Source organism: Aplysia californica, unplaced genomic scaffold, assembly GCF_000002075.1.
Source record: "Aplysia californica isolate F4 #8 unplaced genomic scaffold, AplCal3.0 scaffold00942, whole genome shotgun sequence".
Lineage (NCBI taxonomy): Eukaryota > Metazoa > Mollusca > Gastropoda > Aplysiida > Aplysiidae > Aplysia > Aplysia californica.
Genome location: NW_004798212.1, coordinates 126128 through 136913, shown reverse-complemented (window position 1 = coordinate 136913; position 10786 = coordinate 126128). Strand labels below are relative to the sequence as shown.

The 10786-nt window shown below is 38.7% G+C and overlaps 1 protein-coding gene across 1 annotated transcript; it reads left to right on the top strand.

Annotated features, from left to right (window-relative positions):
• The first annotated feature begins 148 nt into the window (after nucleotides 1-148).
• On the top strand, nucleotides 149-10755 carry LOC101849655 (peptidyl-prolyl cis-trans isomerase sig-7). The gene is made up of 12 exons (XM_005110761.3): nucleotides 149-352; nucleotides 1783-1850; nucleotides 2718-2782; nucleotides 3254-3371; nucleotides 3997-4139; nucleotides 4719-4815; nucleotides 5086-5202; nucleotides 5649-5789; nucleotides 6310-6472; nucleotides 7039-7111; nucleotides 7827-7977; nucleotides 9120-10755. The coding sequence occupies exons 1-12, from the start codon at nucleotides 283-285 to the stop codon at nucleotides 10047-10049; spliced, it is 2136 nt and encodes a 711-aa protein (XP_005110818.1). The 5' UTR covers nucleotides 149-282; the 3' UTR covers nucleotides 10050-10755.
• The last annotated feature ends 31 nt before the right edge of the window (nucleotides 10756-10786 follow it).

Genomic DNA, 10786 nt, shown 5'->3' with positions numbered 1-10786 from the left:
ATGTGTGTGTGTGTGTGTGTGTGTGTGTGTGTGTGTGTGTGTGTGTGTGTGTGTATGTACCAAAATTAAGTGGAGGAAAAGTATGGTCCTGTATTAAAACGAAGGCAAAACTGCTGGGACTGGTAGATAGTGCAGAGATTTTATTTGTGAAGCCTGCTTGCCGCTAGCTTTTTGTCGTCGATCAGACGCAAACGGTAACGAGTTGATGTTTCTAAACATTGTTTCTCAAATGACTTTTGAATCTTTAATCTGTTCAAGTGCAAGATAAAGAAAACTCTGACGATGTCGGTCATAATAGAAACATCTATTGGAGACCTGACGGTCGACCTTTATACAGATGAAAGACCGAGATGTAAGTAAACCCCCGAGCCCGAACTCAAAACTACAAAACTCTCAGACTCGACTTGGACTTACAAGTGTTAGACTTTAAGCCTTTCATTGAGCCTTTTTCCTGATCGATTGAGGTTGTAATTTCAGGATTTAGCCAAGACCTAAACTTGCACTTGATAACTTGTTTTTCCTGAATCACAGTCTATTTATTGGGTAAATTATAGAGATTTTGAGCAGGCAGGTATCTTGGCGCTTTTTCGGTAGATTCTAGTTCCCACCCCGCAGTTGTTTTGGCCCCAAGAGTAGGGGGGTTTCAGGGGGCCCCTGACCTAATTAAAATGCGATGAGGGGGGGGGGGGTCAGGGGGGGATTTTACCTTAATTTGATGTTTTGCAGTTTTTAGGTTTGGTTTACTTAGCTCGCCGCGCTTCAAAATATCTAGATCCAGATGTAGCTAGATCTAGGCTTAAATAAGGGGGGTGGGAACTACCGAAAAAGCACCGGTATCTTAACCCTCGTCCTGCGGGGGCTGTCGCCCGATAAGCCTATTTTTGCACCTCGCCCCTGCATTCGGGTCCCGAGTCAGTCTAGCCCTTGGCTCAGCCCACTCGCACTGAGCATCATCCCACATGAAATTCGGGTCCCGCATCGGATCCCCATTCGTGTAGGTCGAGTGTGTGTGCGTCAGTCTGCTTGAGTTTGTGTGCATTTGTGGCCTTCTTCTAGAACCGCCTGCGTTGGTTCGCGATTGAGGCATACACGTCTCATTCAAAACACGCCAAGTTGGTATATTGATCTCTAGATGTTCGTCCTATGAAATTATAGAAGAAATTGACCCATTTAGACATGAGGAGCTCTAAAGGATAGTCAGGAAACAAGACTTCCATTTTTCTTAGATACAAAATCTTTCAAATGAGCTTGATTTTGTATGAAATGATACTACCTGATAAAAAATAAGTTTGTTTGATAGTTTTGAATACCATTGTGCAGGTGCAAAGAACAAACAATTTCAGTTCAAAACATTCAGAAATTGACCTATATTATCCCCTTTCGATCCTCAGGTCATTCATAACAACAAGAGCGTCTAGAAAGGTTTAAATTCGAATGGGCGTAACTACTCGTAATGTCTTATCAGCTTGTGAGAGGGGGATTCATGTGTTTGTAACACTTTATTAGAAAGCTGTGAAAGAAAGAGTGTTATTTTCAGTGTAGATTAACACACTCCCATGGTATTCGGCCTGCGAGAGGTCAAGCGGAAGTCCTCGCCTCATGCCCGCACATTCCTTTTTACTTCCCTTGCATTTCTAGATCTAATATCTAGTTCTTGCATTTTTTTAGCGTTACACATTTAGTTTTTACTGTTAGTTCAAACAATTATGAAATTTGTGGTGGTATTGAGACAACCGATTCTGCTGTTGATGTCGACATCTGCATTTTTTTTGTTTGTTTCAGGCTGCTTGAACTTTCTGAAGCTTTGCAAAGTCAAGTACTACAACTTTTCACTTTTTCATTCCGTTCAGGTAAAGATTTCTCTGTGTTGTGTGTTTTTGTCCTTGTGTGTAGAATAGCTTCAACATATGTCTCTTAAGTAGACTTGCTATACTGAGCAGTAACAACATGTCTGTGTTTGAAAACTGATTCCAAGACTACGAAATGATCAGTCATTTTTTTAAAAGTCTTTTAAAAAGTGTTTGATGATTCAGAAGTTTGATTTAGATCTAGAATTAATTAAATCTCAGGTAAGAAAATGTTGCATCTGCGTTATTGATTGGAACAGAGGGGATTGTGAAAATTTTAAGCTTCTGAAGCTGGTAGAACTGTACTGATGTTCATTTGGTTTTTAAATAACTCTGTCAGTATGTTGTGTCAGCACATCAGAATAGTCCTTTACATGAGTCAACAGTTTACCATGTTCTTATAAATGAAGACACAAAAATAGTTTGATATATGCTAGTTTTGTATGCTGCCCTGCATCTCCACACTTCTTTTTAAAGTTTAGAAGTATTCTCATCGTAATGCAATTCTTGGTGTCTGTGCTTTTGAAAACAGGGTCAAGTGTTTTTTTAAAATTGTTTCCTAATTTAGTATACAAGTCAAACATCTACTTTCCCTTTCTTTTCAATTTTATCCACTTTTTCTGGTTTCATTTTTATATTTCATTGATTTGTGCAGGCAAAAGTAGAGTATTGTAGAGGCAAAATAATGTGGCGAAACCATATACTTGCCCATGACACCACAAGCTGTTTATCAACACTTGGAGGGTTAAAGAAAAAGGAGACAACATTCACGTAAGATGTAAAATAAAAAGGCAACCCTGTCACCTCAGAGATGGGATTAATTACTGAAATGTTGTACTTTATTCTGCCCCATTTTTGCTTCCTCCACAGGAAAATCTTGTTGCTCAAGTAGGAGACCCCACAGCCTCTGGAAGAGGTGGAGAGTCAGTTTTTGCGTAAGTTTTTCAGAAAATTCATGGAGCAAAGTCTGTTTTTTAATGCTAGCTTTATAGTGTAGTGTGAGTCATTGATGTCTTTTTTGGGAACAAGAGTACTTAGAGCTGAAGTTGCTTAGTTGCAAGATGAGAAATTGAATGAACAGAATATTTTTGTGTTGATATTGTAAGAAAATGTTATGAGAAGGATTTATGATTTGAGAACTCTTTGAGAATTCAGCATAGATTTGCTTCAGTGGAGAAAGTTAGTTTTTTCCTCTGTAAGTGATGATTTAGATGCATTTAGAGTTTTTTTCTCATAAAAATTTGATTATTAAAAGGAGTGGAAAAAGTTTTAAATGAACTTTACAATCTCATTGGTCTTTTGTTTCTGTGGAAGAAACTACGCAATTATGTCTGTTTATGTTTTAGATGTTGTTTGTTGCATTTTCAATTAATTTTCTCCTCAATTTTGTCACAAATTTTGTACAGGCAACTTTATGGGGAACAAGCAAGATTTTTCGACATGGAGGTCAATCCTCGCATTAAGCACACAAAGAAAGGGCTGATCTCAATGGTGAACAATGGCAGTGGAATGCATGGGTCACAAGTGAGTTTTGATGAGAACTACATTATTTTTGTTATCGTTTTTTGACACCTTGGGCTTTGTAAGATTTTGGTGTCTTTCAATGTACATACTCACGACTGTAGTATCATAATCAGGCTCCTTGCTTTGTATGCAAAAGAAGTGAATTAGGTTCCTTCACATGAGGAAGATATTATTTTATCTAGTACTAGTACTGCCGTATAGCTTCTGGGAATCATCATACCCTTGAGTGGGTTGACCCTTAGAGACATGGTCAAAGCTGCCTGCAATTTAGATAATCAAAATTGTATTTATGAGGTGCTAAACATATGTACTCCATCTAGATTTACATGTTCAGTGTTGAATGTATCAGCAGAAAGGTCACGAAGGGTGAGCCTTGCGTAGGCTCTCTGAACATTCTCTGAACTTTGCTCTCAAATTGGAAAATAAACAGAAAAGTAGATTACTCTTGCAAGGTCATGAATTACTCTCAGTCTGTGACCATAGAATTTATGTGTTTAACTTGTGCACTGGGCAAAAACAAAAATATTGTCTGTTAATTCATAACTGTGCATTAACAAAAAACTTTCATTCGTTAATTCATAACTCGTGTTACATAAATTTATGTTGTTTTTGTTCTCCTCCACAGTTTTTCTTCACTCTTGCTGATGATTTAGATTATCTCGATGGAAAACACACCGTGTTTGGAGAGGTGGCAGAGGGCTTTGACATCCTCGAAAAGCTCAACAAAACATTTTGTGATGACAGTTTTCGGCCTCACCAAGATGTCAGGTACAACTGTGACAGAAATATTTGCTTGTTTTTTTTTTAATAGATTTTTTAAAATCCCAAATAGTCAGGCGATAGGAGAAAAGTGATTATTTTTCTAAATATGTCATGATAATATCTTTTTATCTCTTTGTCCTTTCTATTTATCTTCACTGGATGGTAATGATGATTTATCTTCTCTAAACTTATGTCACGGAAATGCTCAAAATGTTTTTTTTAATTTTGACTGGTTCCTGTTTTCCCCCAAGTCCTGCTGTGTCAGATATGATTGTTAATATGATACAAGTTATTAAATCAGCTGATTACTGTATTTTTAATTTGAAATCAGTATTTTCTGATTCTACCTAAAATTTGAGCTATTTGACATAACACTGATTTTTCGATACAATGCAGTTGTTACATGCGATTCCTCAGATTGTTGATTTTTGCGTAAAAAGACAAAGAGTTGATCCTTTATTGGAAAGCAGTGTAGAGTTAATTCAGAACTGTATTATAAGTACTTGTTTAAACGTAGCTAATTGTATTTTATTTACTGTGTTATCATTTTATATCAACGGTATTGGTTGACTTTTGTGTTTTCAGAATTTATCACACAGTTTTGCTGGATGACCCCTATGATGACCCGGATGGTCTAGAGATTCCTGACGCGTCCCCAGGGCCGACACGAGAAATGCTGGAGGTAAAGGATTGCATGATACTTAACACATTGTACTTTTAAAAGTTTTGAACGTTTTTAAATCAATGAGGGCCAGGCCATGTTTACGTGTGTGACCGTAATGAAACTACATGCTTGCATTTGTGCGCTTTTCCTTTTTTTTAACCCATGAGAAATTTTATAATCATCAAGTCGCACACACACTCACACTTATACCCACACACACCCTTGTATATATATTGTCAAAAAGAGTAAATGATCAAATGTTTTTTATTTCTCTTTTTATGTTTTCAGAGTGATCGGATTCCGTGTGACGCAGATGTTAATGAAGACGAAGGAAAGACGGAAGAGGAGCTTGCAGAGATGATGGCAGAAAAGGAAGCTAAAGCAAACACACAGATTTTAGAGATGGTATGGGAAACAAAAACAAGTAGAGATTGCTACATTTCTCTTTTTGATTTGGAACTTTTTTAAAAGAAAAAAATATCGGATCTGGGCCTTTGTTGCAGAATGTTAGTGAATCACTTGTGGATTTTGTCAATGATGTGTAGTTTAACGTCTATAATTTCGAAGGATATTCGCCTCAATGCTTACCGTAGTAAACGTGAGTGGGGGGGGGGGGGGGGGGTGAGAGAGAGAGAGAGAGAGAGAGGGGAGGGGGGCTTGAGAGAAGCAAAGAGAGATATTTTCCCTGACTTTTTTACTTGTATTTTCCATATTATGAGCAGAGAAAGAAACAGATGGCTCAGACACGGACATAAAAAGCAAGACCAACTGACTGACCCAAAGACAAACACTTCCTCTGCTGTTTACATAACCAACAGAATATTTGATTGCGTTTCTGTCCATCCCTCAAGGTTGGAGATTTGCCCGACTCTGAAGTGGCGCCCCCTGAGAATGTGCTGTTTGTCTGCAAGCTGAATCCAGTCACCACCTCGGATGATTTGGAGATCATTTTCTCTCGCTTCGGCCAGATTGTCAGCTGTGAGGTCATCAAGGTAAATGTCTCGTATTTCAGGTACAAAGAATGATCTGAAATTTTCCTTTTGTCTATGATTGAGCTTTTTGTAATAATACAGATGCAACTTTTTCAGTTATTAGTAGAATCCTTTGTTTCCTGTAAATTGCCTAGGAAATTGGTCAATAAGGATGCAATTATGAAATATTAATTCAACATTGCACATTCTTCAGAGTGCATTCAAGGCTTACTCATGATCATACTTTTTTTTTTTACACATGTAGAGAAAATGTCCACTTTCATTTTGTGAACAGCCTCGATTGTAGTCTTTCTAGTTTTTCTTCTTTCTTTTCTTTTTCTTTAACTTTGTCGATTTATGAGAGGTTAAAATGATCAATATGTTTTTTAATAGTCTTTAATGGTAAGTGATATTTTTTATTACTGAAGCGTAAGTTGATTTCATTTCCTTTGAAACGAATCGGTAAAGTGTGTCAAGTCTGAGAGTGATGAATGTTGATGAGATGAAAAAGAATCTGCTGTTGCATATTTCTTTCCTCCAGGATTCCAAAACAGGAGAGTCGCTGCAATATGCCTTCATAGAGTTCAGTGATCCGAATGAATGTGAGAACGCCTATTTCAAGATGGATAACGTCCTGATTGATGACAGGAGGATCCATGTTGACTTCAGTCAGTCTGTGTCCAAACTGAAGTGGAAAGGGAAAGGTGAGAGGTCAAGAAATGGGTTTTGTCATTATAAAGTAATTCATATGCTTGTTAGGTAGCTGTCTGTGTAAGGAGAACAACATTGTGATGGTATTCTAAGAGAACGGCCATTCCATGAAAAATGAAAAGGTCTTTTTTAGGATCAATTTTGAGATTTATGGAAACTGTTTTGTAATCTTTTTCTGGTCTTACAGCTTTCTGTTGCTTCTATTAATACTTTTTTCTCAACCCAGCGCTGACAATATTGTCGAGGCCAAACTGTACGCAAGCTATTTGTCAATGTCAGTGTTTCCTCTTAATGTTTTGCTGTCAGATTATTTTATTTTTTTTGGGGGGGGGGGGGGAGGGGGGGTTATATCAATAAACAGCAGATCTGAAGTCTTAATATCCTTTTCCACGTAGAGATTTTATGCTTTAAATTTGGTCCTCTAAAAAATGTGTAAATTCTGGTTTAAACAGTTCTACTGGGATTTGCGATACTGAAATAGGGCCACACCTTTATAACTACCAGTATTTGATGACCTTGCTGTGTATTACAAAGAAACGTGTGTGTTGTTGTATTTCAGGCCGAGGTGTTGAGATCATCACGGGGGGAACAGCTCCAGCTTTCATGCTCAAGAATCAACAACGCCAAGACGAGTATCCTTTTGTTTTATTTTTATGTGGGAAAAAAACAACTATGGTTTTGTTGTAAGCCACTGTGAGTCAGCAGAATAGGTAAAAGGAAAGCATAACAACCCCCTCCACCCATGTCTTCCTCCTGCATGGCTAAGATTACCACAGCCTACTGTTTCATATTTGTACAAGACAAAGCAACAGCTGCAATCCCACTGTGACCCCCGTATTTTGATCTCTGTAGGTCAAAACAGTGGTGGTGATGGGGGGATTAAAAATACTGCATTGTTACCACATTTAATTGCCCATAGCCCCCCCAAGTAAAGGATCTGACGACATCGTCCTGCTGGTTTGTTGTAAATTACTTTTTTTTAAACTGCTATTGTTTTAACTCCAGGTGGTAGGCTACTTTCCTTACTTTATGTTAGAGTGAGAGAGGGAGAGAGATGGATGGTTGGGGGGGTGCTCTGGTGTGGTTTACTCCTTCTTTCCTACCAAACATTTATCGTCCTTATCTGCCCCCCCCCCCCTCCCCCTTTCTTTGTATTTTACTCTCTAGTGCTATCTCTAACCTTCAGCACTGATGTGATCTACTTGTTTTTGATAGTGTCGTAAAAATCTTTCTAAAACTTAACTAATAGAGATTAGGTAGGGAGAGAGAAAGAATTATGCAGTAATATGCTAGGGATTTTAAAGTTTATCATTATTACTCAAGGCAACCTCCTTAACGTTAACGCAGCCGGTACGACTTGGTGTATGAGCATGATGATGATGCGGACGCTGGTGGTGACAACACACTCAAGAAGACGAAAAAGAATCGAGAGAAGAGCAAGAAGTCGAAGAAGCAAGATGACAGCGAGGATGAAAGAGATGACAGTCGCCAGAAAAAGGTATCTGACGTGATTTATTGTCAAACAAGAACTTCACAATTATAACATTCATTTTGTCTGTCTCACACTTCTAACCATATGTTTTGTGTCACCAGTGTCATGTATTTACTCAATTTTTCTGATTTTGATGTAAATCACTATTAACACTGAAGCTTTCTTATTTTTAAAACCTTTTTTTTCTACTGTCTTTGGTTTATAAAAATGCTGGTTAAAAAAACAAGCATAATACAGCCAGGCACAGATAACATGAACACAGAAATCTAAAAATGATGGATAGCTCGTACAATTTTCCATTCCCCAAGTGACTTCTCATTAGTATTTCGTTACATCGGTTTTTCCCGAATTTTGGATGTATCAAACATATTTATCGATCCGCGGCATGTTTGAGTTATCCATGTTTTACTGCTGTATTTGCTTTGATCTTTTTTCTTACCGTTGTTGTAGAATGTGGTTGGAGAGCGCCAGCAGTAGATCTTTTTTCTTTTCTTTCCCTCTATTGTTTCTGTCTTGCTTTTCCCCCTCAACTGAGTGACAGTGCAGTGTTTTGTTCATGCGCTTCTCTTTACTTGAACCTGACACTCTAACCTTTCTCTGCAGACAGAACGGATGGGAGATTAATTAAAATAAATCTATTGTGTATCCTTTTCCACAAAAAACTTCTTACCCTGTCCTTGTTTGTGGTGAGAAATTCTGATGGAGATGCCATCCCTCCAGGGCAGTGCTACTGACTGAAGTTGCCTTTAGGCCATTCCCAAAGGGGGGATATTACCATGTTCTTATGGACAGTAGAAATGTAAATGGACTAATTTATCAATGTAATGCTCATACTGTGCCGGAACAACATAAGGGGAACTGCTGCTTTTTCTTTCCTCATCATTACTGTTGTCTTTTTTCTACTTCTTTTGTATGTTTGTCACTCGCTTGTGAACTGCTATTTCTGGGGTGCCTTGATAGTCGAAGCAGACCTTGTGCTGTTGAGGCTAGAGAGGTGAGCAGAGTAAGCCTGATTCCCCGTTCGGACTTCTCTGCTGACATCCACCCCTTGGCGCTCACATTATGACCTTATGCAGTTGCGAGCACTGTAAAACCTTACTAAAGCTAAACTAAGCATTACTTTGTCATGCTCTTTTTCCTGTGTGCAGAGAAAGAGATCTGCGTCGCCCAGTCCCAACAACAGAAGCCGACAACGCGAGGTAGATGAACAGAGATACGACAACCGTAGAAGAGACGGGAGAGGGGATGAGAGACAACGTGGCAAGTTCGACAATAGAGATGGGAGGCAATCTGGCAAGTATGGTGACAGAGATGGGAGACAGCCTGGCAAATACGACAACAGAGATGAAAGACAGCGTAATTCTCATGACCACAGGGACAATTATCGGAAAGATTCGAGAGATAGGGCCGGAAACGACTCAAGGTCACGAAGGGATGACCGAGATGATGATTACTCATCACGGAGAGATGGGCGTGGTGGTGGTGGTGATAGAAGGTCAAGGCTGGACGATCGTGAAGATGGCAATAGGGCGAGAAGAGATGATCGTGATGATTACAGATGGAAGAGAGAGGAAGGAAGGAGCAGAGAGGGTGCTGAGAAACGAGACGACAGAAGAAAGCATAGATCTCGGAGTCCGGCTGTCAAGAATGATCGAGCGAGAGAAAGAAGTCGCAGCCAAAGTTCTGAGGATAGCAGGGCAGCCCATAGAAACAGAGATAAGAAAAGAAGGAATGACTCACAAGAGAGGAGTAGAGTGAGAGAAGGTTCAAGCGAGGAGGACAGACAAAGAAGCAAGGTGAAGGACACAAACAGAGACCAAACAAAAAATGGTAAAAGTCGCAAAACCGAGAAAAGGCACCAAAGTTCAGATTCATCAGAGGATTCCAGTGAAGACGAGAAGAGGAAAAGTCATAAAAAAGACAAGAAGAAGAAAAAGAAAAGGAAAGCCAGCAGCAGTGATGAATCTGAGGATGAACGGAGGATGAGAAGGAAAGAAGAAAGAGATGTATCTGCATCATCATCAGATGAGTCGGTGAAGAGGAAAAAGAAGAAGAAAAAGGACAAGTCGCGGAGGTAGTGATGGATGAGTCGCCTAGTTGTTGAAAGTGTTTGTGGAATTGAACTGAGTGCGAGGAATTGCATAAATGTTTGTTGTGTTTGAGCGTTAAATCGGCTGCTTGCACTGTGTGCTTTCGGAGAAGCTGAGAATTTTCTGAGTGTTCTAGGGTCAGTTGGGGTAATAATTAATGATAATATAGGTTGTATAATGCATAACGCTTGCCATTGCGCAGGGATATGCACTAGACAAATGCTATTTTATTAATTACTATTTATCATAGTATTGTGGATACAAGAGTCAAAGCGTTCCTTTTTCAATGCATTATTCTGTTACATGTATTATGTATTACATTTGTTGTCTTATGGCTTAGCTGGGAGTTTTTTGCAAAGAGAAGAGGGCATTGTTAAATAACGCTAGAGTCAAGGGATTCCTTTTTTAATACATTATTATTTTGTTATTACATTTGTTGTCTTATGTCTTAGCTGGAAGTTTTCTGCAACGGGAAGGAGGGGTTGTTATATATATATACAAGAAAAGTCGTCACTGTCATTCATCATTGTTGAATGTCAAAATACAAGGTTTTTACAAAAAGCAAACAATGTTTTATTTCTGACAGGACATTATGTTAACACAAAATATTAGTTCGTCTAAATCCGTTTCTATTTTAAGAACAGGAATGAGACTAGGACCAACCGATGTGCCTCATTAAACTCTACAACATACTTGTACTTGATTTTCATTTTTTTTTGGGGGGG